This window comes from Leuciscus leuciscus (assembly GCF_965113295.1).
Source record: "Leuciscus leuciscus genome assembly, chromosome: 3".
Taxonomy (NCBI): Eukaryota; Metazoa; Chordata; class Actinopteri; order Cypriniformes; family Leuciscidae; genus Leuciscus; species Leuciscus leuciscus.
In genome coordinates this window covers 21,200,923-21,228,653 of record NC_138727.1, presented here as the reverse complement: position 1 = coordinate 21,228,653, position 27,731 = coordinate 21,200,923, and the positions used below count along the sequence as shown (strand labels likewise).

Here is a 27,731-nt window from a genome sequence, read left to right as displayed (position 1 = left end):
GCTGTGTTTATGTTTCATTCAATAACTTCATTGTTACTTTCCCTGTGTAACCTACATGTCATCAGCTTTCTCTACCATGAACAGGATTGTAATCGGTTTCCCTCAATACCTCATACTCAAGGATTCCCCTTCCGTTGGGACAAAATGCTTAACGTAGCTTTATGGACTAATACAGTGATATGAAAGACCAATCTTGCACCTTATTAGGGAAGTAGGCTGTAGGCTACTATAGGCTACAGGCAAGAAGATGGACTCAGAATATGAACTTAACGCGCAAAGTTTCATGCTGAGCGTTTCGTGATGTACTGGCATAAAACACTTGATCAATTAATACTAACAGTTTCTCTTCTCTTCTCTTCTCTTCTCTTCTCTTCTCTTCTCTTCTCTTCTCTTCTCTTCTCTTCTCTTCTCTTCTCTTCTCTTCTCTTCTCTTCTCTTCTCTTCTCTTCTCTTCTCTTCTCTTCTCTTCTCTTCTCTTCATATATATAGTATGCCTACATGTATTGCATTAGCTTAAACTGTCATAGCACTTGCATATTGTTGTCCTATTGTTAGTTTAACTGTAAATCGCTTTGGATAAAAGCTTCTGCTAAATGACTAAATGTAAAATTGCCTTGACATTGGACATTCGCACATTTAGGGACCGTCTCTAAAGTTGCATACAACATTGGCATACACGTTTCTAACTTCAATAGGAAACTTAAATTTATTTGAATAAATATCAAAAATCCAAAGGCTGCGCATTATGCCTGACACTACATGAACATTTTACAGTTGGTTTTATCGTTCTACAGAAATAGTAAGTCGTTCTATTCAAATGCTATCGGAGTTAGAAACGTGTATACCAAAGTCGTATACACTTTAGAGACGGTCCCTAAATGTGCCTAACATCATATTGTCCAACATCAAGCCATCTTTATGCCAGTCTATCACTGGGAAACGTTCAGCATCAAGCTTTGCACAAGCGAATTTGCAAAGCGAAATAAAATGGACCGAAAATTGCCTGTTGAATATTATAGGTTGTATTTTTAAACAGTTTGAATATTTTGGAAGTGAAATATGAATAGTGAATATGGATTATTACATTTTTAATAATGAAAAGGTGTTTGAAATGTTTTTAATTGAAATATTCACAGCTTAAATATTCAACCATGTTGAATTTCAGCCCATAAAAATGCAAGCCCTAAAAATACAATGCATTAAAATGCAAGCATGGTTAATGCCTATTTTTTTCAAGTAGTGCAATTCAACAGGCTTTTTATTTCAAAAACATTTGACATTATTTTACTTCCATATTATAATCACCACAATGAGAAATCACATGAAATCCAAACAGCAGTCGAATGAGGAAAGACAGCTGTCCATCACTGCATTCACGACTGCAGGTAAGCGAAGCTGTATCCCGAGTGAGCCGAGAAGATAACTTATCTAATAGCAAAATGATTTTTAGACATATAGTCCAGTCATTTTAAGCCAAAATGGGGGTCAACCTGATTTTGTATCCTCAATATGTCCTGAGGAAGGAAAGAAAAAGCCCCGAAGAATCCCAGTAGGGGAAAGTTTCGAAAAAGACCCAAATATAGCTTATTTTTCTAACGTGAATATAGGGTAACAATTTTAACCTTTAGACATCACCATGAAAATTACAGAGTTGATTACTTGCATCAAGACAAACAAAAAATGTATTACAAGTTTTTTTTAAATGGTTTGTTAACATGGACAAACGGTGCATAATCTAATTACGTATGTGCTAATTTGTATAAATACCACAACAGATCTAAACATTGGGTATAGCCAGGTGAAAATGTCTTGTTGAATCTTGTTGACACATAACAGTAAAATACTTAATGTTAAGGTCTGAATGGAACCCATTTAGGCTACCCATGAGCATTAATAGGCTACATAGAGGCAGGAAGAAGTACTTTAGAAACCAGCCTTTATTAATTATTATTGCAGAGATGGGGTTTGGGGCTGGGTCCGTGGGACTGTTTCTGGGGGACGAGTCTGAGGGAAGAACAGGAGACAAGGGTAAGGAGAATGCAGAAGACAAAAGGTAGGCAAAATAAAAAGTGAATCCCCAGAAACAGTCCCACGGACCCAGCCCCAAACCCCATCTCTACAATAATAATTAATAAAGGCTGGTTTCTAAAGTACTTCTTCCTGCCTCTATGTATTGATGCTCGTGGGTAGCCTAAATGGGTTCCATTCAGACCTTAACATTAAGTATTTTACTGTTGTGTGTCAACAAGATTCAACAAGACATTTTCACCTGGCTATACCCAATGTTTAGATCTGTTGTGGTATTTATGCAAATTAGCAGATACGTAATTAGATTATGCACCGTTTGTCCATGTTAACGCATCAAGACAAACAAAAAATGTATTACAAGTTTTTTAAAATGGTTTAAGTAATCAACTCAGTAATTTTCATGGTGATATCTAAAGGTTCATTTTTTTTCTTTACTCAAGACATATTGAGGATACAAAATCAGTTGAGTTTGCTTCTGTTGCAATTTGTTCAACCTTTTTTCATAAAATGACTGGACTAGTATAGGCCTATACTTCCTCTAAGTTTCATTGAGGGAGACAGGTTTAAAGGGATACTTCAGGATTTAGCATTAAGCTTTGTATTAGTAGAAAACCTGTAGTATTTTCGAATTACCGTGCTTTCTACCCTCATATCCCCCTGAGATGAGAGATTTATGTATTTTTTGTCTGGAAAAAATCCTCCGATGATGCAAAAATCGTTATTTTGCGTCATAGGAGGATTTTTTGGCCAGAGGCTAAAGACTACAGCCAGTAGGAGGGGCTGTCCCGCATGTTTTCAATCCGCCCATAGAGGGTGGGATCTCACTCACAGAATGTACACATAGTATCAGCCGTCTTTCTTTGGAAGCTATGCTGCAGGCTCTTGTTCTGTGGAGAAAGCTGAGTAGTAGGAGAAAGCTGAGTATTAGGGGTTACCATCCTCTTTTTCCCGGACATGTCCGGCCGTCGAGATCGTCCAAAATGTCCGGGATTCGGCTTTTGCTTTCTGCAGTCGCCATTCATTGTTTACATGCACACCTTTTGTTTCAATCTAACTGAATTCACTCCGATTGGTGAATCTGAATGTAGCGTTTACATGAACGCTAAACAAGTGACCGGTTGATGTGCGTTTTAACATTACTAAGAAAATTCCCGCTCCTCCGTGAGAGATATGAGACCGGTGCGTCTCGCTCATCAGTAATCCCGCCACCGGCCTCGCGCCGTACTCCCGCGCCCCTCAGCCTCGTCCTGCTCGACACAGTAAACATAATGAATGGCGACTGTAGAACGCAAAAGCCAAATCCCGGACATTTTGGGCGATCTCGAAATCCCGTGAAAACTCGTCAGAGTCTCACTAGTAGCCTAGCCTTGTTGTTTTCAACTGCGCTCTCTAACCGGTAGGCGTGGCTTGGGAGTGGCCTCCTAGGGCAGCGAAGCAAGTGCATTCTGGGAGTTGTTGTCTTTCATCCACATAAGCCAAAAATACATTTTCTGGCTTTTCTCAGTCTAGAAAGCTCCAAATTCAAAAATTATTTCACATTTCTTCTACATAAATTACCTATTTTAAATACACATTCATCTTTCCTGAGGTGAAGTATCTCTTTAAGAACAGAAAATGCAAAGTGCAGTTAGAAACTTCGCTTAGCACACCGTTATCTGTATCTCTGAAACGTCTGTCAGCGGGGCGCTTTTTCTCACTCGAGCATGTGGATATTATTGTTTTTCTTAACATAAACCTGAAACAATATAACACAATAATCATATGCTGACTCGAATGTATATGTAGGCTACGTTCCCTACGATAACTGGCGCAGTCTGCTTTATTGGTTTTTTTTTTTTCGTTCGTGCTGCTTGAGCTTAAATGCTTTTGTTCTTTATATTTTTTGTTTAGGCTACATAGGCTATAGGCTATTGTTTAATGTGTTCAACTAAAAGAAAACTTTAACATATATTGTCAGCTTGTGTATATTGCCTAATCGTAAGCTTGTTCAGAAATGGTGACAAAAACTAAAGAAAAAATTAATCTTAAAAAATAGCCCAACGTCTTTTTCGTTAAACGTTATTTAAATAAATGAATATTGGAATATTACATTTTTATGAGCCTGAATATTCGAATGCAATATTTTTGAAAAATGCCCATGTTTAATGTTAAATGTTTAATGCTTAACTTAAAGTTAAGAACAGATCGGTAACATGCACATATAAAGCGTATTTTAAAACTTCATTATAAATATATTTTATCCTATTAACAGCAATAAAATATTCCTGTTGTTGCTGCCTAGCTTTGTCGTGGGAAAATTCCATTTGAAGCTAATGAGGAAATGATGTGGTCTTTCATTGCTCCCTTTGCCAAGTGCATTCCAAACGGCTTCATTATGACACACCAGTACCCTGCTCCTTCCAAAGTCCCTACTTCCAAGGCTCTTCCCTTCGGAGTGAGCAGGACATAGAGATGCTCACTTCCGAGTGACAGCAGCCTAATACTCCTGTTGCTGTCTGTGTTTTTAATGTTAATCAAACAACAAAAGAAAAATAAATCACTTATTGCTATTGACTGAACAACTTCTGTAATTTTTAATAAGGATACTTACTTAAAGAATAAGGATATTTATTTCATTTATACAGTGAAGATTATATGCAGTGTTATTTTTTATTTGATTACTTTATTCAATTACTGTACCTGAAAACACTGTTAGACCTACCTGAAAAGCACTATTTTATTTGTATCTTTGCTCTATTGTATTTATTTGTGCTATTCCTTGTTTTTATTTGAGAGTAGTCCTTTTCCCCCTGAACATACTGAATCGTACCGAAACCGTGATCCTAAATCCTTAATACAAACCAAACCATGACACCCCTAGTATTTTCTAAGTCAAGTCAAGTCACCTTCATTTATATAGCGCTTTTAACAATATAGATTGTTTCAAAGCAGCTTTACAGTGATAATAGGAAATTCAAGTAACAGAGATTGTTTTGGCTTTACAGCAGCTCTAGAATAAAGTTATTGTCCAGCTAAATTTAGTTTTGATTGATTCACTTCTGTTGCAAAGATCATTAGTTATTAACTTAGGGGCCCTTTACATGACACCGTTCTAACAGAAAACCGCTAACGCGCTCCGGCCCACTCACCCGCACAACAACAGTGCCTGGTGGCTCAAGAACGCAAACCTTGAAATAAGGTTCCAAGATGCAAGTCTTTAAAAAAATTAAATAAATGTGCAGGCTTTAAAAACGCAAACCTGTGAAAACCATGTTGGTGTGCACATGCGTATTATGTTTTTAGTCTATAGGTATGCGCATTTGAATATATATGTGCACAGGCATTTAGTCTTTCTTGACAAATTGATCTCAACAAATTACTTGTCTGGCCTTAAAAGTTTATAATACTGAATTATTTATTGCTTCTGGGATGTTCACATTGCCATGTGAACCGGAACTATTTTGACAATGTTTTATCTGTACATAGTTAAAGGGAAGGAAAGGAGGCTTTCACAGGGGAGAGACTAGTTGACACTAATGAAATATTAATATTATTACACTAATTTTAGCGTAGACGCCATTCTTCTTATGATGTAACGAGTACACCAGGATTTATGGGGAGTGTTCCCGGTTCTCTATGCAGCCTAACATTGAATTATAGAAGTTTATAATGTGTTATGTGTATGCTAGGTCAAAGAGATGTGATTTTAGTCTAGATTTAAACTGACAGAGTGTGTCTGCTTCCTGGACAATGTTAGGAAGACTGTTCCAGAGTCTTGGTGCTAAATAGGAAAAGGATCTACCGCCAGCAGTCAATTTTGATTTTCTAGGTATTATCAACTGGCCAATAGGCGTGAAGGACTATAATGCATTAAGAGCTCGCTCAAGTACTGGGGAGCTAAACCATTTAGTGCTTTGTAAGTAATCAGCAAAATTTTTACAATTTATACAATGTTTAATAGGGAGCCAATGCAGTGTTGACAGAACTGGGCTAATATGGTCATACTTCCTGGTTCTGGTAAGAACTCGAGCTGCTGCATTTTGGACCAGCTGTAGTTTATTTATTAAGCGTGCAGAGCAACCACCCATAAGAGCATTACAATAATCTAGCCTTGATGTCATGAACTAATTGTTCAGCATTTGTCATTGAGAGCATATGATGTAATTTAGATATCTTTTTAAGATGGAAGAATGCAGTTTTACAGATACTAGACACGTCAAATGATTTACTGCTAAAAGTTTCTGTCGCAATATCGAGTTCTTCTAAGCTATCTGGGATGCTGAGGAGATGAAACTGATCAGGAATATTATTAATAAAGCAATCTTTAGTAGCAGAAGTGAGGTCTAACATATTTGTAACACGGAGTTGGCTTTGCTGCCTTGGCTAAATGGAGTACACGAGACTAGATAATGATCTGAGATGTCATCACTCTGCTGCAGATTCCATGTGATAGGCTAATATTAGATCTAGAGTATGATAACGACAATGAGTAGGTCCTGACACGTGTTGTCTAACTCCAATAGAGTTCAAAATGTCTTTAAATGCCAATCCCAATGCATCTTTTTCATTATCTACATGTATATTAAAATCACCAACAATTAGGACTTTATGTGCAGCCTGTACTAACTCTGATAGAAAATTCTTTGATAAAGTATGTATGGTGGCCTGTATACAGTAGCCAGTATACAGTATACAGTAGCCAGCACAAATCTCAAATGTGATTTATCATTTACATTAGATTGTTACATTAAGCACCAACACTTCAAAATAATTATATTTGAAACAAGACAACAATAATCTTGGGGGGTGGACTCATTTAAAGTAATGTAATCGTCTGGTTTTAGCCAGGTTTCTGTGAAACAGCACATCTAGGTTATAATATATGATCATATCATTAACAATAAGTGCTTTTGAAGTAAGTGATAAAATATTCATCAACCCGAGCTTTATCATTTGTTCATTTGTATTATATGTTTTTTTTATTTGTTGAACATCAATTCAATTTTTACTCTTAAATGGGTTTGGGAGTTTTTTGTATTTCCTAATTCAGGCAACAGACACAGTCTCTATGATGATATCTAGGTGAAAAAGAGGTGATGGGATTTATCTGACCTTAGTGACGTGAGACAGCTAGCAGATGTCGGTTTAGCCAGTCTGTCTGCTTCCTGACCTGAGCCCTAATTCATGTTTGTGCTCTAAGACTATGTGCCATATTACTAGAGAGAAGAGCAGCACCATCACAGGAGGGATGAATACCATCTCTTTTCAACAGGTCAAGTCTTCCCCAAAAACTTTTCCAATTGTCTATGAATTCTATATTATTTTGCGGACACCACTTAGACAGCCAGCCATTGAGTGAGGACAGTCTACTAAGTATCTCATCACTCCGGCGCACAGGAAGGTCGCCAGAGCAAATTACAATGGCTGACATCGCACTTGTGAGTTCACACACCTCTTTAACGTTAATTTTAGTGATCTCAGACTGGCGGAGTCTAACATCATTAGTGCAGACGTGAATAATAATCTTAGAGAATTTACGATTGGCATTAGCCAGCACTTTTAAATTTGCTTTGATATCAGGCGCTCTGGCTCCCGGCAAACATGTGACTATGGTGGCTGGTGTCTCTATTTTCACGTTCCGTGTAATCGTATCGCCAATAACTAGGGCACTTTCAACAGGATTCACAGTGGTTGTTTCACTGAGTGGGGAGAATCTATTTGTTATGGTAATCAGAATGGAAGAGCAGTGTTTTGTCCCGCGACTACAGCGTCTCACGGTCACCAAGTTGCCCTGCTGCACAGGCTCTACAGCCGGAAACGAACAATGTACAGAGTTCACTGAGCTAGTCGCATCCAAAGCAGTATCTAAAACCCTTGCAATCTTACTATCCTCAATTAAAGTTTGGATGCGTGTCTCTAGCTCTGAAATCTCCGTCAGCCTGACTATCTCCCTGCATTTATCACATGTAAAGCCCTCAGTACTGACAGAGAAGGCTATGCTATACTTGTGACACGAAGTGCAAGTGACAATAACAGGAGAAGACATTACCCACCATGTTTGTTGACTGATCCTACTTACCACAGTTGCTTGATAGACTCGTAAAAAGCACGAGCACGTGCGAAAAAAAAGAAAAAAGAAAAAAAAGACTGCAAGCACGGATGGCAGGTTAACAGGCTAGCGAGATACTAGAGTGTTGTGCTAGCAATAACGATTTAGATGAAAGCTAGCGATGTCAGATTAATGTGATAGGCAATATTAGACTATATCTAATATATGTTGACGAGTAAGTTGTATTTAGCAATACAAACAACAAGGAATTATAGTAAACAGAGATTCAAAACAGAAAGCTATTTGGAGCTTACAGAAGCAAACCAGCAGCAAGGCAGACAGGAGCAATACAGAAAAGGAGTGAAAAGGAATTTTGAATGTGGTAAATAGATGGCGTGGCTTGTTTTTTCTCTCTCTCTGGGAATTGATTGGATCTAGAAAAGTAGGTGTTCCATTCAGCTTGTTTCCAAAGATTGCTGAAGAATGACAGTTGGAGGGGATGTTATACCCAGGCCATTAAACTGACATCATCAGAGAAGGAAGGCCATTCCAGAGGGGAAGCACATCTTCAGATTTTGGTGAAAGATTATGAAGACATTTTCTTTGTGGATTAACTTGGATGAATTGTTTACTACAAGACTAGTAATGTGCTCTAACAAAGCAAATACATTTTTATTTCATGCTGACTTTAAGAAAACCCTTACAATTGTAATGGCATTATTACTTGGGTAATAATTGTCCTATAGGATTTTATTTTTTTTACTGATAAATTCAATTTGGGTAATGTAAATAAATTTCACAGTAAGGTCTCATTCATTAACAACAGTTAGTGTGTGTGTGTGTGTGTGTGTGTGTGTGTATATATATATATATATATATATATATATATATATATATATATATGAAGAGTTCAGATGCAAAAGCCTCTAAGTGCCATCTGAAATTTTCTTCTAGAATGATCATTTTTATCAAGCTCGTATATTTAAATTCAATAATTTCACTTAAATGGTATTGCAAATTACCTATTAATTGTCATTTAAGTGAAATTGCTTAACTTAAATATACAAGCTTTATAAAAATGATCATTCTAGAAGAAAATTTCAGATGGCACTTAGAGGCTTTTGCATCTGAACTCTTCATATATATATATATATATATATATATATATATATATATATATATATATATATATATATACACTCACCTAAAGGATTATTAGGAACACCATACTAATACTGTGTTTGACCCCCTTTCGCCTTCAGAACTGCCTTAATTCTACGTGGCATTGATTCAACAAGGTGCTGAAAGCATTCTTTAGAAATGTTGGCCCATATTGATTGGATAGCATCTTGCAGTTGATGGAGATTTGTGGGATGCACATCCAGGGCACGAAGCTCCCGTTCCACCACATCCCAAAGATGCTCTATTGGGTTGAGATCTGGTGACTGTGGGGGCCATTTTAGTACAGTGAACTCATTGTCATGTTCAAGAAACCAATTTGAAATGATTCGAGCTTTGTGACATGGTGCATTATCCTGCTGGAAGTAGCCATCAGAGGATGGGTACATGGTGGTCATAAAGGGATGGACATGGTCAGATACAATGCTCAGGTAGGCCGTGGCATTTAAACGATGCCCAATTGGTACTAAGGGGCCTAAAGTGTGCCAAGAAAACATCCCCCACACCATTACACCACCACCACCAGCCTGCACAGTGGTAACAAGGCATGATGGATCCATGTTCTCATTCTGTTTACGCCAAATTCTGATTCTACCATCTGAATGTCTCAACAGAAATCGAGACTCATGAGACCAGGCAACATTTTTCCAGTCTTCAACTGTCCAATTTTGGTGAGCTTGTGCAAATTGTAGCCTCTTTTTCCTATTTATAGTGGAGATGAGTGGTACCCGGTGGGGTCTTCTGCTGTTGTAGCCCATCCGCCTCAAGGTTGTGCATGTTGTGGCTTCACAAATGCTTTGCTGCATACCTCGGTTGTAACGAGTGGTTATTTCAGTCAAAGTTGCTCTTCTATCAGCTTGAATCAGTCGGCCCATTCTCCTCTGACCTCTAGCATCAACAAGGCATTTTCGCCCACAGGACTGCCGCATACTGGATGTTTTTCCCTTTTTTCTTTGTAAACCCTAGAAATGGTTGTGCGTGAAAATCCCAGTAACTGAGCAGATTGTGAAATACTCAGACCGGCCCGTCTGGCACCAACAACCATGCCACGCTCAAAATTGCTGAAATCACCTTTCTTTCCCATTCTGACATTCAGTTTGGAGTTCAGGAGATTGTCTTGACCAGGACCACACCCCTAAATGCATTGAAGCAACTGCCATGTGATTGGTTGATTAGATAATTGCATTAATGAGAAATTGAACAGGTGTTCCTAATAATCCTTTAGGTGAGTGTATGTATATATATATTGAAATGATTCAACCCCCATTGCAAATCAGGTTTATTGGCAAAATGTACAGACTTTTAGCAAGTTTGCAATGATAAATCAAACGAAAGTAATTGAAATAGCTCAACACAACAAATCATTTAAGTGGTTTCCCCAAATTCAACTGAAAATGCAACCTTTACTGACTCCTGCAATCTCAATTATTCAACCCCTTCATGGCAAGCATATTTACTACTTTGTAGAACACTATTTTGCTGTTATGACCTGCTGCAAACTAGATGTATAACCAGATGCCAGCGTTTCTGAGGAATCTTAGCCCATTCCTCATGAGCCTCCAGTTCAGTAATAGTCTTGGGTTTGTATGCTGCAACCGCCTTCCTCAAATCCCACCAGAGATTTTCTATAGGGTTCAAGTCAGGTGACTGTGATGGCCACTGTAAAATCTTCCAACACTTCTGCAACCAAACCCTGGTGGAATTGCTTGGGATCACTGTCCTGTTGGAAGGTCCAATGACGCCCAAGCTTCAGCTTCCTCACTGATGGCATGCCGTTTTCTCCTATAGATTTCCTGATACTTCAATACCAGTGCCAGAGGATGCAAAGCAGCCCCAGAGCATCATCGAGCCATCACCATGCTTATAAAAAACAAGATTACGATGCTCTCTCCTTTATCTAGCGCACATAACACTATCCAAATGGAAAGGTTTACTTTGGTTGATGTTGAGACCCTAAGAAAGGTAGTAACAGAACTGAAACCGTCCACCTGTTCTCTTGATCCAATTCCTACCTCTCTTTTTAAATGCATCTTTAACTCACTATCTAATGATATCCTTGAGATAGTAAATCACTCCCTACAGCTTGGCATTTTTCCCTCTGATCTTAAATTGGCCCTAGTGAAACCTGTACATAAAAAGGGGAACTCAGATACGTTAATTCTTAGTAATTATTGACCCATTTCAAATCTCACATTTTTAAGTAAAATATTAGAGAAAATTGTTTTTAATCAGTTAAATACATTTTTAAATACTCATTCAATATTAGAGATGTTTCAGTCAGGTTTTAGAAAATATCATAGCACAGAGACCGCTCTTATAAAAGTAATAAATGACATAAGAATAAACTTAGATAGAAATTGGCCTTCAGTTCTGGTGCTGCTTGACTTGAGCGCTGCGTTTGATACTGTTGATCACCAGATTCTCTTAAATAGATTAAGTGAGTACGTTGGCCTATCTGAAACCGTTTTTAATTGGTTTTCATCATATCTTAGCGGAAGAACATCTGTAGTATCTATTAATAATACCTTGTCTGAATATTATGAGGTAATGTGTGGTGTTCCTCAGGGATCAATTTTAGGACCACTACTTTTTAATCTATATATGTTACCTCTCGGTCGTATCATCAGGAGACATGGTATATCTTTTCACAGTTATGCTGATGATACACAGTTATATATAGCCGTATCTCCTGATGACACTGGTCAAATTGATTTACTTGCAAATTGCATTCAAGACATAAATGACTGGATGTCGCAAAATTTCCTACAACTAAACAAAGACAAAACAGAAGTTTTGATAATTGGATCAAAAGCTCAGAGAGAAAAATTGACCCCTAAACTGAATATCCTGGGATTAAACCCAAGCAGAGTGGCAACAAATTTAGGGGTAGTCTTTGACTCTGATTTTAATTTCAAAGCGCATGTGAGTAATATTAAAAAAATTGCATTTTATCATTTAAAGAACATTGCTAAAATAAGACCATTTCTCTCTTTGAGCAATACAGAAAAATTAATGCATACATTTATAACTAGCAGACTTGACTATTGTAATGCCCTCCTTTCTGGTCTACCAAAGACTACAATTAATAAATTACAATTAATACAAAACTCAGCTGCTCGAGTAATGACAAAGACCAAGAAAAGAGAATACATCATACCTATATTAAAATCATTACATTGGTTACCTGTTAGTTTTCGTATTGATTTTTAAAACCTTTTATTCGTTTATAAAGCACTGCATGGACTTGCTCCAGACTATCTTTTAAAAATGCTTATAATATATGAACCTATAAGGACTCTTAGATCATCGGATTCTTTACTTTTAACAGTACCACTCAGTAAAACTAAAAGATTTGGTGATGCTGCTTTTAGCCGCTACGCTCCTCGCCTCTGGAATAGTCTTCCAGAAGAAGTAAGACGTGCTAGAAATATAAATAGTATAAATATATAAGTCAAAATTAAAAACATATCTTTTTAGCCGGGCCTTCCTATAAAACGTACTCGGTTACTAACGTAACCTCGGTTCTCTCTAGAAGAGGGAACGAGTACTGCGTAAGATATCTTACGCTAGGGGAAAATCCTTTTCCGCGAGATATTGAAGCCAAAAATTATCCTTAATTTTGTAATAATGCAAAACGCGTTGCAGCAGCAATGCAGACATAGGCGAGACAGCTCGCGCGCCTATTGGCTGCTCTGCGGCAACTGCAGCAGCCTATCGAGCGAGGCCTGGCGTGACGTCAGACCCAATCAGGGCACTTCGCGCCCGCTGCGTCACGTCCCGCCGAAATGGGCGTGGTCTAGGCCTATAAATATCGCTCGCAGGCAGCTATTATCTGGTTTTTCATCATCGAAGCAACCAGAGCGTGTGCATGCACGGCAAGATACGCAGTACTCGTTCCCTCTTCTAGAGAGAACCGAGGTTACGTTAGTAACCGAGTACGTTCTCTTACGAGAGGTCTCTCGTACTGCGTAAGATATCTTACGCTAGGGGACCCAATGTAAAACGCCGTGCATGCTGAGATCTGACACCAAAGACCCAAGGGCGAAAGCCCGGGGTACATATAGTGCACAATCACTCAGTGAACTCACAGAGAGTCCGGGAAGAAGGAGGGGTGCAGCCTCACTTTTCCACATAAAGTAGCGTCGATGGGACGCGAATTTCATCATACAGACAGGGCGGGGTACGGCCTGAACTGATGGGGAAAAATGTGGGTCTTACACAGTTTGCCCAGCTTTAAACTGTCGAACATTGAGCTGTGCTCAGCAAACGCAGCATTCTGAGCTGAACGCATCAGGTCAGATAATACTGGTAGTTTAGACCGACAGCAGCCTGGCCTGCAGGGCGGGAACCTCTAGGTTATAAAACCTTATAAATGTAGACGGGGAGGCCCAGCCTGCCGCCATACAAATATCTTGCAAGGCAATCCCACTTGACCAGGCCCACGAAGAGGCCATGCCTCTCGTGGAATGCGCTCTGACACCCAAAGGGCACTGCATGCCCTTGGAGGCGTATGCCAGCGCTATAGCATCAACTATCCATCTGGATAGGCTCTGTTTCGACGCGGCTAGTCCCTTAGAACGTCCGCTAAACGAAACAAAGAGCTGTTCCGTCTGTCTGAAAACAGACGAGCGAGACACATAAGCTCGTAATGCCCTGACTGGGCAAAGGAGGCTCGCGTCTCTTTCCTCATCAGGGACCGGTAGGGCTGACAGAGAGATAATCTGCGCCCTAAACGGTGTGTTGAGGGATTTTGGAACATAACCGTGCTTAAGGTTTGAGTATAACTTTTGAGTCATTGGGCCCAAACTCCATGCACGCCGCGCTCACAGAGAGCGCGTGCAGATCCCCTATGCGCTTCACTGAAGCGAGAGCCAGCAAAAACACAGTTTTGAAAGACAGGTGTTTCAAATCGATTGACTGTAAAGGCTCAAATGGCGCACCTTTCATGGCTTCCAGAACCGTAGAAAGGTCCCATACGGGGACTGAGGGAGGTCTGGGAGGATTCAGTCTCTTAGCTCCTCTAAGGAAGCGGATGACTAAATCGTTCCTTCCTATTGACTGACCAAGCGTTGTTTCTGAGAACGCTGCTATAGCCGCCACATAAACTTTGAGCGTGGAGGGGGCCCTGCCCCCATCCAACAGCTCTTGTAGGAAGGAAAGCACCTCCGTCACATCACAGTTTGTGGGTGACACACCACGGGCTGTGCACCAGCCCGAAAACACTGACCATTTCGAAGAATAGAGTCGTCTTGTAGACGGAGCTCTAGCCTGCGTGATCGTGTTTAATACTCCTTTAGGGAGTCCAACATGTACCCGTTGATGGCCCAGACATGAAGGGACCATAGTTCCGGGTGAGGATGCCAGATCGAGCCGCGGGCCTGTGAGAGGAGATCTCTCCTCACTGGTACTGGCCACGGGGCAGTACTTGCTAACTGCATCACGGCTGGGAACCAAGGTTGGTTTTTCCAGAACGGTGCTACCAGCAGTACTGAGCATCCTTCTTCCCTGATCCGTTCTATCACCTGAGGCAGGAGAGAGACGGGGGGAAAAGCATAGAGCGGGCGGCGGGGCCACACATGGGCCAGCGCGCTCCTGCTCTTGGAGAAAAAATTCTTGACAGTGAGCGTTTTCTTGAGACGCAAACAGGTCCACTTCCGCTCTGCCGAATTTCTTCCACAGCAGTTGGACTGTCTGTGGGTGTAGAGACCATTCGCCTGCCGGAACATTGTTCCTGGACAGTCTGTCTGGTCCTATATTCATGATCCCTGGCACGTGCGCTGCTCTGAGCGAGCGCAGGTTGCACTGAGCCCATACCAGGAGGCGTTCTGCCAGCCTGTACAGTTTCTCGGATCTGATGCCGCCCTGGCGATTTATGTAGGACACCATAGACATGTTGTCCGAACGGACCAAGACGTGGTGACCTTTTATTTGGGGACAAAAACGCGTCAGCGCGTTGTCTACTGCCAGCATTTCGAGGCAGTTTATGTGCAGGAGCTTTTCCCGTTCTGACCACTGGCCGAAGAACGGTCTGCCCTCGAGCAGCGCTCCCCATCCCGAGGTGGACGCGTCCGTGGACACCACTTTCACCCTCGAGGAAGTCCCCAGGCTTACACCTGATTGGTACCAGTCGTTCGCTTTCCAGGGTTTCAGAGCTGTAACGCATTTCTGATTGACCCTGAGGCGAAGCAAACCGGGTGCCCACGCTTCGCGTGGGACTCACGCTTTCAGCCAAAACTGCAGCGGGCGCATGCGGAGCAGACCCAGCTGGAGCACTGACGATGCTGAGGCCATGAGACCTAGCATCTTCTGAAATCTCTTGAGCGGGACAGACGCGCCGCAGCGAAAAGAGTTCGCTGTGCGTCGAATGTCTACCGCGCGCTGTTGTGATAGTCGCGCTATCATGGATAGTGAGTCCAGTTCTGTGCCCAGGAAAGATATTTTCTGACTGGGTGACAGGGAGCTCTTCGCCCAATTGACACTCAGACCCAAATCCTCGAGGTGATCGAGTAAAATGGTCGTGTGTTCTATGAGCACTGCGCGAGATTGCGCTAGAATCAGCCAATCGTCCAAATAGTTCAGCACTCGCATGCCTCTCATTCTGAGGGGTGCGAGCGCTGCATCCATGCACTTCGTAAATGTACGGGGTGCTAGGGACAAACCGAACGGCAGGACTGTGTACTGATATGCCTGGCCCTCGAAGGCGAATCTCAAATATCGCCTGTGACGTGACGCTATCTGTATTTGAAAATATGCGTCTTTCAGATCTATTGACACAAACCAATCTCCTTGGCGAATCTGCACAAGGATTTGCCTGGTCGTGAGCATCCTGAACTGTCGCTTCACAAGCACTTTGTTCAGTTGCCTTAGATCTAGTATGGGTCTGAGACCCCCGTCTTTTTTCGGTACCAGGAAGTATCTGCTGTATAGCCCTCCCTCGCTCTGATCTTGAGAGAGAGGTTCTATGGCCCCTTTGCTCAATAGTTTCGTCACTTCGGCTCGAAGTAGATGTGCTACTTCTGTTTTTACCGTGGTCTCGACGCGCGCCACATAGCGGCGAGGGCGTCGGCGAAACTGCAGCGAATAGCCTCTTTCTATAATGTTCAGCACCCACTTCGAAACCCCGGGTAGCTTTGCCCATGCGTCTGCATGGATAGCTAGGGGTCGAATACGAAGCGCGCTCCGCTCGCTCAGCGATGGAGAAGCTTCGGTGTGCTGTAACACAAGCGTGTCGCTCGTGACATTTGAGGCATGGGGCGCGCTGATGACAGCGGGCAGATTGCCCGCGCTCGACTCCTCTGCGGTGGTTAACCGCGAGGGGAGGGCTGGGCGGTTCCCGTGGGAACTGTCATGTCTATGCGTGGATGTGGGCGCGGGACAGCGGGCACATTTATCACACCGAAAGCATCGTCCGCTTGCGTGAAGCGAGTGCACGTTGGTTTCGTTTTTACAGAAACCGTGAGACATGCATAACGTGGTGTTAGTGGGCACATTCACCATGTTTGAAGCGCAATCGGTCTGAGCCGATTCATGTGCGCGAGCCCTGTGTGACGGGCTGTGCTTGTGTGTAGAGATGGGCACTGGGCAGTGGGCATTCTTCTTACACATAAAGCACCATCGGCCGTGGCCGGGACACCAGAAAAAATTCACACTTATGGGATTTATCTGGGTAGCCGTAAAAACGGCGTTTGTGTGCAGGCAAGCGGGTGACAGAACCGACTTGTTTACTGCAGGATACACTGGAACAGTCACATTTACTGGAACTGAACGAGCGAGAAGTTGCCATAGAAACAGAGCGTCAACATGCTGGCGTTTATTGCAGGCCTGCGTGCATTACAACAGGCTTGTTCACTGCAATATTGACATTTCCAGTCGCCTGACTTCCAGAGGGGAATGGGAAATGTATAGGAAAAAGGAGGTTGGTCCGTCCGCAGCGGGACCAGAAAAACTCCCTTTTTTCCTTACGCCAGTGACGCACGGAACACCATAGAAACGGTGTTTGGGTGCAGGCGAGCGGGTTGTACAACGCGCTCGTTGGCTGCAAAATACACATCTGCAGTCGCCTTTTCAGGGAACTGACAGAGCGAGCATTGACGGCATAATTTTATCTGGAGCAGTCTCGGAGAAGGATGCCAGGTGAGTCCTCAGAGTCACCATAGGCAGTACCTAACTCGCAGTGAGGGCAGTCGCCGTCAGCGAGTGCGAGAGCTGCGTGATCAGGAAAAGGGGCGTCTTGAAAAAGACGCCCAGCTCTTTTAGTGCAATGGGAGTGTGTGTCGCGGCGGCGAGCACACACACATACATAAACACAGTAGCAGAGAAAGGATATAATGCCGGAAAGCGCAGCAGGAAGGCAAGGAAGGCGGCGCGGCCAGCGACTTCAGTGACTCGTCCCGCTGAAGGTGCTCTCTTTCAGACGGCGCGGCTTCTAATCCAGCTCCAGCGATGCGTGTGCTTCGCTTGAAGGATGAAAAATCAGATAATAGCTGCCTGCGAGCGATATTTATAGGCCTAGACCACGCCCATTTCGGCGGGACGTGACGCAGCGGGCGCGAAGTGCCCTGATTGGGTCTGACGTCACGCCAGGCCTCGCTCGATAGGCTGCTGCAGTTGCCGCAGAGCAGCCAATAGGCGCGCGAGCTGTCTCGCCTATGTCTGCATTGCTGCTGCAACGCGTTTTGCATTATTACAAAATTAAGGATAATTTTTGGCTTCAATATCTCGCGGAAAAGGATTTTCCCCTAGCGTAAGATATCTTACGCAGTACGAGAGACCTCTCGTAAGAGAACCTATAATTTCCTTTTCTTCTTCTTTTCTTCATTTTAATACATTTTTATACATTTTTATTTTTATTCTTGTATTTTACTTGTACTTGTATTTTTGGTGTGTCTGTAAAGCACTTTGAACTGCATTGACTTGTCTGGAAAAGTGCTATATAAATAAAATTTGCTTGCTTGCTTATCTGTAGGCAGGGTGTTCTTTTCAGCATATGCTTCATTCTTCCTCCAGACATAACGCTGATCCATAGGGCTGAAAAGTTCCATGTTGTTTCATCGCTCCACAGAATGGAATCCCAAAACTTCTTTGGCCAATTTATATGATTTTGAGCAAATGTGAGCCAACTTTTCTTGTGCTTTTGGGTCAGTAGTAGTGTGTGTCTGAGTTCTGGCATGTGTTTAGTACGGCCTTACAGTGCAAGCTGAAACCTCAGTGCCTGTTGCCTCCAAGTCTTGCTGCAGGTCTTTTGCAGTCACTCTAGAGTTCTTTTTTTAACCTGCCTTCTCAGAAATCTGGTTGCATCCCTTGATGGCTCCCTTTTTCTGCCTCATCCAGGTAGTGTAACCACTGTAACTTTTAACTTTCAAACGGTGTCACTAGGAACATTTAGTGCCTTTGCTATCTTTTTGTATCCTGTTCCTTGTTTGTGAATGGTGATTTATATCTTCTCTTAACTTTTTGGACCATTCTTTTGACTTAGCCATATTTCTAACATGCAGTCAAACGTGACACTCAACAAACCTAGCCAGTTCAGATAGTTCATGTTTTCTAGCTCAAGCACACCTGGTGCAACTAATATTTTTTTGTTAAGTAATTAGTAATTAGTTAGTTGTATATTAATTAGTTAATTAATTAGTTGCGTCAGGTTAGCTTGAGTCAACACCTGTTTTGCAGATTGTGCTGTTGTGAGGGTTTAATTCTATCCAGGGGTTGAATAATTTTGAGAATGCAGAAGTCATTAAAAGTTGCCTTTACATTTACATTTATTCATTTAGCTGACGCTTTTTATCCAAAGCGACTTACAATTGCTATATATGTCAGAGGTCGCACGCCTCTGGAGCAACTAGGGGTTAAGTGTCTTGCTCAGGGACACATTGGTGTCTCACAGTGGATTCGAACCCGGGTCTCTCACACCAAAGGCATGTGTCTTATCCATTGCGCCACCACCACCGCCTTTTCAGTTGAATTTGGAGAAACCACCTGAAACATTTGTTGTGTTGAGCTATTTAAATTACTTTAGATTTGTTCATTGCAAAAAGCTGAAAGTAATTAATTTTCGCCAATATACCTGATTTAAAAAAGGGAAAAAAAGTCGACACAGCATGGGTCCAAAAATGTGAAAAATTTAATAATAGACTCACACACAGGTGGTAACTGATTTTATAAAATTTTTTCACATTTTTGGAGCCATGGTGTGCCGACTTTTTCCCCCTTTTAATTAATTTTCTTGTCGAGCACCCAATTTGAGCAACATATTGCTTTGCCTTGGATGTGCGTGCTTTGGCTCTGATTTTACTCAATATACCTGATTTGCAATGGGGGTTGAATCATTTTGATTACAACTATATAGATAGCATTTATGTGTCTTTGTTAATATTAATTCATAAAAATACAATTGTTTGTTCTTCATTCAAAGTTCATAATTTAATGTGAAAGGATACAACCTTTTGATAAAAGTTACATAAAATAATAATAATTAATGCTGTAGAAATAAAGTTCATTATTAGTTCATGTTAACTAATGTCAAGAAATGGAACCTTGTAAAGTCTTCCAAAATTAGAACCTCCAAGACTTTTCTTGGCTTCAAATTAGGACAAGATGGGTTTTTCTTAGTAAGCTGATAAACTCAAACGCTATAAATAATGAATAATGCTGTACTACTTTCCCTGAAATGTGCAGCATCAGAATCAAGGACTAGTAGAAATTAACTCCTCCAATCTTTTCTGTTAGTCTTTTCCATGAAAATATATTAATAAAAAACATTTTATCTTAAAAGCTTTTTCAATGAATACATTCTCAAAGCAAGAAGAATGGTGTCATAAATTGATTGTAATTTCTGTAAAACAGCAGTTATTGTGAAAACATACATGCTGTGCCTTTTCACCTCTTTAGACTTTGTTTAAATAGAATATAAAATAATAATAAAAAGCAACGAATAATCCAAATGTCGTAGGAATAAAACATGAAAACTTCAAGGGTTGAACACTTTTCTATTGATTGTTTGTATTTGTACTATTAGCAAATTATAAATAAAACGTTTTATATATTTAACTGTTTAATTACTAAAAAAGTCAAAGTTATTAAACATTGTACAATTTACTGTAAATGCTTGAAATAAATATACATTTTATTAAAAAACCCACATTTCAGCAATATTAGGAATGATAACAAATCATAACAAATAGTTTTCAAATAAACTGCATTCAGTTCTTCAGTACAATACAATACTTACAGTATTCAAAGCCATTCTTAATTCAATGTTTTAAGCATTACAAACGAGGAGCAATACAAAAAGGCAGAAAATAGTACATTTAAAACTTTTAGTGTCTAATGGCAAAATACCAACGTGTACATAAACTGCTAGCTTAATGTAAAAGTTGTGCACCCCAGTTCGTTAGTTGAAGTCAGAAATTCATTCAAGTAAAGTTGACTCCACTCAGAAACACTCCGAAGCATCTTCAAGTATGGCTATTCTTGTCACTCACTAAATTTTAACCACCCATTTCACTTGCTTCATACACAACCTGCTACTCAAGCTGGGCCCTGTACACTTAAATTTAACATCTAATTTAAACTACAGAACTGGAAGCTTCTTCCTTAACTAGTCAGTACATCAAATTGATTTCTAATAGAAAAAAAAAAAAAAAAAAATGTAAACGTTGCTATTGTATAAAAAAAAAAGAAAAAAAACGGTAACCCGAATACCAACAAGACAAAGGTTTTTGGAGCAAAATCTATTATTATTATTATTATTTTATTATTGTGTGGGTTGATGGTACTTTAAACAAACATGGAAATTAACCTTCGTACATAACATGGACAATTAAGAAGAATGGACTTAGACTTCTGCAATGCAATTATGTGGTATATACAACGTGGAATAATCTATTTAATACATTTACAATATTCTACCTATTTTGAATTTACATCAAATTTTTTGGAAAAACAAATTGAAGTGCTTAATTTTTTCATGTCAGAGTGGAATGAGTTGTATTTCATTCATTACCAATAACTCATCAAATATCTAATTTAATTCAGGGACAGGAGTAGTGTAAGAGGCATTAACATGTTTAGTGGTTGTAAATGCATTTAGCCTCAAACTATACATATGCAACTAATTCTCCACATAGTATTTTAACTGACTTGGTCTAACCCTTCAGTAAAGAGCAAATGTATTGCTTTATATGTCATGACACTTTCCCTTTAATTAAATCAGTGCATGTTAAATATGTTCAAATTACTTCTTAAAAGGTTTATCAGCATTTTGCTTCAACAGTACATACCATTCTGATTGTTTTAATTTTCTAATAAAGTTAGATATGTGTGTGGTATACAAGTAATTCATTAGGATTTAATTCAGGTTTGAGCCTTTATATTTTAGAGAAGACAACATGAACACAAGTGATGTTTATGCACAGAAATGAGCTGATATATCCCTGATTTTGCAATTCCATTGACACTTGAAGTTCAAACAATACTTTCTAGTAGATCAAGTGTAAAGAAAGTAAGAAATGAACTTTGCATCAATAATGGCCTTAAGGTATGTGTTATTTTTGCTACAAAGTGTTTGGAAGTAAAATAACAGAAACACCTTGATATAATTATATTGCCAAACTAGTTCTGAGGTATATGATAAGTAGGTTTTTTTTTTTACATCATTCATAAGCCTTCTCAACGCCCTTAGAGATTCTCACATTATATTTATAGCAGGTCAAGTAGCACCATTTGAAATAAAATCAGTTAAAACCCAAAGAAATAGTACTCTTCTTTACTAAACTATTGTCTAAGCATACATTCAAAAAACATTTTTTTTAATTTACTGTACACATCTCAACTTTTTTTATACAGCTAAAGTTGCATTATGTAAAAGCAAGCCAAGCCAGCTGCCTTTGAAACAGTGACATTGATGTAAAAGTAACCCTGTTATGTGTTCCTTGATATATGCTTTGAGGACAAAATATTGACCATTGTTTTTCTTGACTCCAGTATTCAGTGTTCTGAAATGTCAAGTTTTTTTTTTTTGATTTCTTTCTCAGAACATTACTGTTAAAAAATTGACCCTCAGTGGCTCACTATACAGTAAGTGTAAAGAATTTGTGAAATTGTAAAAGCACCAGAGAAATTGTTTAAAAGTCTTTTAAATGATTTTTAACTATCCACTATGGAGTTCATCATTGTTTTCCACATTGTGAAACTAAAATGAATGCAGTGTAATTAATTGTCTTTCAAATTGGAGAGCAGAAAGTGATACCCTCATTATTACTAAAATGCTAAAATGATACAAGTTGTGTGTTGTTAAAGAAAGGCATTTAAAAACACGTTTTTGCATTCAAAACACTCACTAGCACCATAAAATGTGATTAGCCACAAAAGTCACCTAAGATTAATATTTCTTTCCAGTAATATGTCCAAATTTGTTGGACTGTAAGCACCATGGATGAAGAACAGTGTTATCATACGTGAGTATTTAAATAATACATAAATATTTCCAATTGATCAAACAGTAAAGATTGACACTTTAAGAGCGTGTAAAAAGCCAACTGATGCTCTACGTATAGTAATACAGAATCTTACTATTGTCAATAACCTGAAACTGAACAAGAATTATGGGTTATGTGGCCAGTGGCACTGAGGTCACTATATTGTAGCACCATTTCATGCACCATGTCATTTTTCTGATGCCACTCTGATTCTTGTGTTTATGAATGCTCTGAACCTAGAGAGGTTTTTACAGGAAATGATTGTAAGGCCCGGTCACCTTGGTAAAGGCATAGGGAGATGTGCTTACATATGTATTAGTAGTGCAGGACATTGACCGTTCTGTAAGCATGAGAAGAAACCGCTTATATGGAGGTTCTGAGGGTTCAGAAGGTTCTGAATGTTCTCGTTTCACTCTCTTTCCACTGCTCTTGCTCGTTGTATTTTCAGCACCGTGCTTCTCCGCATCTTCCTCTTTCTCCCGGGCCTTTTCTGCCATCTTTGCTTCCCACAGAGCCAGTCCGTGTTTTGCCTCATTCAAGTTCTTGTGCTGGTAAAACACCAGTGAGATACGGGTGGGATGGTTGCGGTCAGGCTTCTTGACTGGTGTAGTCGCATGGAGTTCCCGCTTAGCACACTCGATAATGATCGAACCATGACTAGGTGCCACTGCCACCCCTCCAATTTCAGGGTCAAGGAAGTTGTGCTCGCTGTCAGACCACACATCCTCCTTTTCTTTTTGTTCTGAACTCTGGGTAAGTGGTGTCTGGTTGACAACGGGGTTAAGGGCATTTTCACTGGAATGCCTCAAGCCTGGATGTTGGTTTGGGTTGAAGCATTCATTACCCAAAGATGGAAAAACCTGAGGGATACCATTTGCTACATGCATGTTTATCTCTAAATCTTTATTACTTTGCATACTTAAGGTATTTGGATTTGGAGGAAACATCTGAGGATTCTGGGACATATGAGGCTTGGGGTAAGTTTCAAACTGGCTGCTTTTGCCAATAGTAGCATAGTCCAAATGTAGATGGGCTGAAGGAGGCCTGGAGAAGGTATCAGGTGGCATATTAGGATTATAACCTGGGTAATGTCCCATAGAGTGCATGCCAGGTTTCATGTTACAGGTGCCATAACCATTGGGTGGTAAGCTAGGCTCTCCATAGTGTGGTGGGTAGTTGACAGCGTAATGTTGAGGTGCACTGTACTGCTGCTCAGAGTACATTGAATTTCTTTGGGGATGATACATATCTGGATGCTTTAGATTAGAAGAGTAGTAAGGGTGGTAGTTTTCCATGGGAAGCCCCCCATTACATTGGTAACCAGTATAGAGAGGGTTGGGTGTAAGAGACCTGGGGTATGGGGTGGGTGCATTAGACACGTTAATGTAAGAGTTGGGTGCATGTAAAGGAGAGGGATAAGGACTGGCAGTAGGTGGTGTTTGAGGATGTGGGGTCATTGGTTTAGAAGCATTTGAAAGGGTTCCTGATGGATTTGAGAATCTAGGGAACTGTGGGACAGTGTAAGTGGGATTAGAATTAGGTTGTGTTTGCTGCCGGTGCTGCTGAGGCTGATGGCCAGCATGAGCATGGGGGAGATGCCCAGAGTCCAGATTTATGTTACCTGGGCCTGGAAGAAATAATGGGATTAGACCAAAATTTAAACTTTTGGTGTTGAAACATTGATAAACACTTGGAATTTGTTCCATTTCTTTTTTTATATAATTTCTTTTATCAAATATTTGAATAATTTTATTCAAATATGGAATTATAACTGAATACATTTTGAAAAATTGAGTATTGGTTCTATCCATTTTGAAGACTTGCTTTTGTACCTGTTACAGTTGTGTTCTGGCCTGGGTTCTCATAAGCGGTCTGTTTCTGCTTTGCTTGCTGGGTGCTGTCCATTTTGGAGTTAGGTGTGTTGGGGTTTGTTTTGTTAGCTGCAGCTCTCTTGGCATCCAGCTTCTTTTGCCGGCAAGACTTGGCAGGCTCTGGTAGCATACGCACCTGTCTACGAAAGGCACTGAGCACCTGAATGGCACCAGTCTTGGTCTTCTCCAGCTGAGCCTCAGCACTGCCAAACTCGTCAGTGGATGAGGCCTTGTATAAGGGAAGCACGTGCAGCTGCTCATCCTCAGGAATTTTTCCAATCTCACGATTGTCGTCTCGTGTTAGCGTGCAGACCTACAACAGGAATAAAGAGAGAGGGAGGTTTGGGCTGTTTAATGTGTCATTTTGCAACCACAACTGTGTTTTAGCTATCCTGTTTTCCACCTTCAGAGTATCAAGCAGGGTATATATTATTTGTATCGTGTAATAGACTTAACTGCTGGCTTTGGTGAATGCTCTTTATTAGTCTTATTAGGGTACACTGTACTGTATTTAAAGTCACCATGAAATCAAAATGGACAATTCTTTATTTTTTTACTGAATGTAAATGTTATTTTTTTAAAGTTTTTATTATAAATAATTTTTCTGTGCACATCTTTTTTATTTATTTATTTTTATTCACGTCCACTCATAATCTTAACATTAACCTCCCCTCCCCTTCAAACAGCATCTGCTCTCTTCGTGCCATGTCTCGGTGGAGGGTGAGATTAAATATCTTTCACAACTGACTGCTAACTGGCATTCAGTTCCGCCTCCATTTAGTTAGCAACTCCAGCTTCCTACAGTCCAATCAATTCCCAAGGATGAAATCCAGTCCCGCCCTACATTTATTTATCATTCCAGAAGCCATTTCACTCTGAAATACATCGCAATAGGGAAGAAAAGACTATCACAATGTCTGTTTCATGTTGACTTTAATTCTTACCACAGTACTGCCCCCTTGCATGTTGTGCAGGTCTCTGTGGGCATGAGCACAGAAGTCTAGACAGGCTGTCACTCCAGAAAATGGCCGTCCTTCTTTTAGGCCCAGGCGGCAATCGGGAGCTCTGTGTTCATGCTCCACCTGTCAAATATCGGTAGATATATAAATGTGAAATTTGTTTTAACTTAAAATTTGGTATATGCCCCTTATGCAATTAATGCACTATTGCAGTCACTTTACTTATTTTTATATATTACAACACATATATTTAAATACACTATACTGTAAAATGAGACCTGAAGCAGAAAGTTTAAACGTATACCTGATTGCCGTAAGCATCGGGAGCCATTTTTTTATACACTGGGGCCATGAAAGTTGCAAGACCCTGGAGATTTTGCTCCAGTTTCTCTTCCTGTAAGGGAATCAAAAATTCTCCTGTTATTTCCTATTTTGTATGTCCTTTGTTGACTCCATTTTGTGTTTGTGTGAGAGCATCTCACCTCCCTGGGATCATCACCAAGCAGTTTGAACTTTCGTGGGATTTTACTTCTGGCAAATTTGCAGCCATTATAGTACATGCTCCAGGAGCAGCCGAAGGAGAAAGAAGCTCCACAGGCATCAGGTTCCAAACCCTGACATGCACATGTTCTCCTAAGGAAAATTACAGAATGTTAAGTTTTAAGACAAATAACATATTGTAAAGATACCTTACAATATCTAGAATTTTATGTTTTGTTGAAGCCATTAAATATCTTGTCTTTAGGAAAACATAAATAACATAACTGGACAATAACCAGAAAGTGGTCAGATATTTAGCAAGACCACAGACAATAAATTTATCAGTTGATAATAATTGAATATTATATAATAATTTATTTAATAAAAATGTTTTGGTCTTTTGGTTGGTGATTGTTTACTAATATTCACACTTAATATTAAATGATATTATTGATCTGAATGCATTGACACCATTGTATGAGAACTGAACTGAGCTGACTGATGATTTTACTATTTTCTCCAGAGCTGCTGTATAGATAAATGAAATGGTAACCAATTAGTAACCTGAAAAGTAAATTAATCAACACTGAATTTACTTTAGCTGGACAATGACATTTTCTTCTACAGCTGCTGTACAGCCAAAACAAACTTGGTTGCGTTATTTTTCTGTTATCACTGTAAAGCTGCTTTGAAACGATCTGGATTGTAAAAAGCGTTAAATAAATAAAGGTGACTTGACTTGACTTAAATGTTTACTGTATTTGTGAAAAAAAGCAATAACAAGCATTTGTCCTTACTCCTCATTTAAAGCACATCTGCGGTTGGTTAGGGCACCATGTTTTGTTAGTGTGTCACTGAGTTCAGTGTAGAGACGGTCAGCCAGGTTCGTTGATATGCCTTCCCAAATTAAGATGACCACTACTATACAGGATGTTTCACATGAGTGACCAGCCCGTTCTCGTACCAAGACCAGGAGTTTCTCGTCTACATTTGCCCTCCGTATTACCTACACAACATAGTGCACATGTACAGATATGCAGAAAATATACAGGTAGCAGTTTGAGACCTCTGTCATGTAACTGAGTTTTCCATAGAGGGTGCTGTAGATGAGAAAACTAACAAGAATGTTTTAATATTTAATTGCAGAAACAGACAAAGAGAGGTGATGCATTTGTACAAAAAAAGAGAACACACAGGATATAAATAAATTGCCTTTACCCATTTAGCAATGGGGCAGCCCTGCCCACTCTTGCCTTCCTTGCCAGTATACACAACTTTTTCAATCCTAATGGCACTTCCAGTCAGTCCAGATCTGTCACAGGAAATATAGTGTAATAGCTAAAAAAATACATCTATACTGAGAGAGTAAGTTACAAGCATTTATTTTATGCATGAGAGAAGTTCATAATATCACACCTTTCCTCCATAATTGTGCGGATGCCTGCAACAGTCGGCGCTGATCCTAAGTGAGTATAATATGGTCCTTCGTCCCTTTCACTGATTTGGTCTGTGGATTTTGTAGAAGATTGTCAGGAGAAAAAATTGTATAACTAATATAAAAAACATTAAAGGATTAGTTCACTTTAAAATGAAAATTAGCCCATGATTTACTCACCCTCAAGCCATCCTAGGTGTATATGACTTACTTCTTTCAGATGAATACAATCGGAGCTATATAAAAAAAAGATTATATATTAAATATTATAATGGC

General features: G+C 40.0%; 2 protein-coding genes across 2 annotated transcripts in view; both read right to left on the bottom strand.

Annotated features, from left to right (window-relative positions):
• Positions 1-12,732: 12,732 nt before the first annotated feature.
• The window catches only part of LOC309495809 (uncharacterized protein), a 207,494-nt gene continuing 192,495 nt past the window's right edge, over positions 12,733-27,731 (bottom strand). The window contains exon 2 of the mRNA XM_082165677.1: positions 12,733-13,663. Coding sequence (XP_082021803.1) covers positions 13,549-13,663 — 115 coding nt within the window. The 3' untranslated portion in view covers positions 12,733-13,548. The remainder of the gene's footprint in view (positions 13,664-27,731) is intronic.
• tet2 (tet methylcytosine dioxygenase 2) overlaps positions 20,040-27,731 on the bottom strand; it is a 28,979-nt gene continuing 21,287 nt past the window's right edge. The window contains exons 3-10 of the mRNA XM_082165625.1: positions 27,437-27,527; positions 27,239-27,332; positions 26,818-27,026; positions 26,023-26,173; positions 25,845-25,934; positions 25,526-25,663; positions 24,543-24,894; positions 20,040-24,337 (exon numbers count right to left, since the gene is read on the bottom strand). Coding sequence (XP_082021751.1) covers positions 22,959-24,337; positions 24,543-24,894; positions 25,526-25,663; positions 25,845-25,934; positions 26,023-26,173; positions 26,818-27,026; positions 27,239-27,332; positions 27,437-27,527 — 2,504 coding nt within the window. The 3' untranslated portion in view covers positions 20,040-22,958. The remainder of the gene's footprint in view (positions 24,338-24,542; positions 24,895-25,525; positions 25,664-25,844; positions 25,935-26,022; positions 26,174-26,817; positions 27,027-27,238; positions 27,333-27,436; positions 27,528-27,731) is intronic.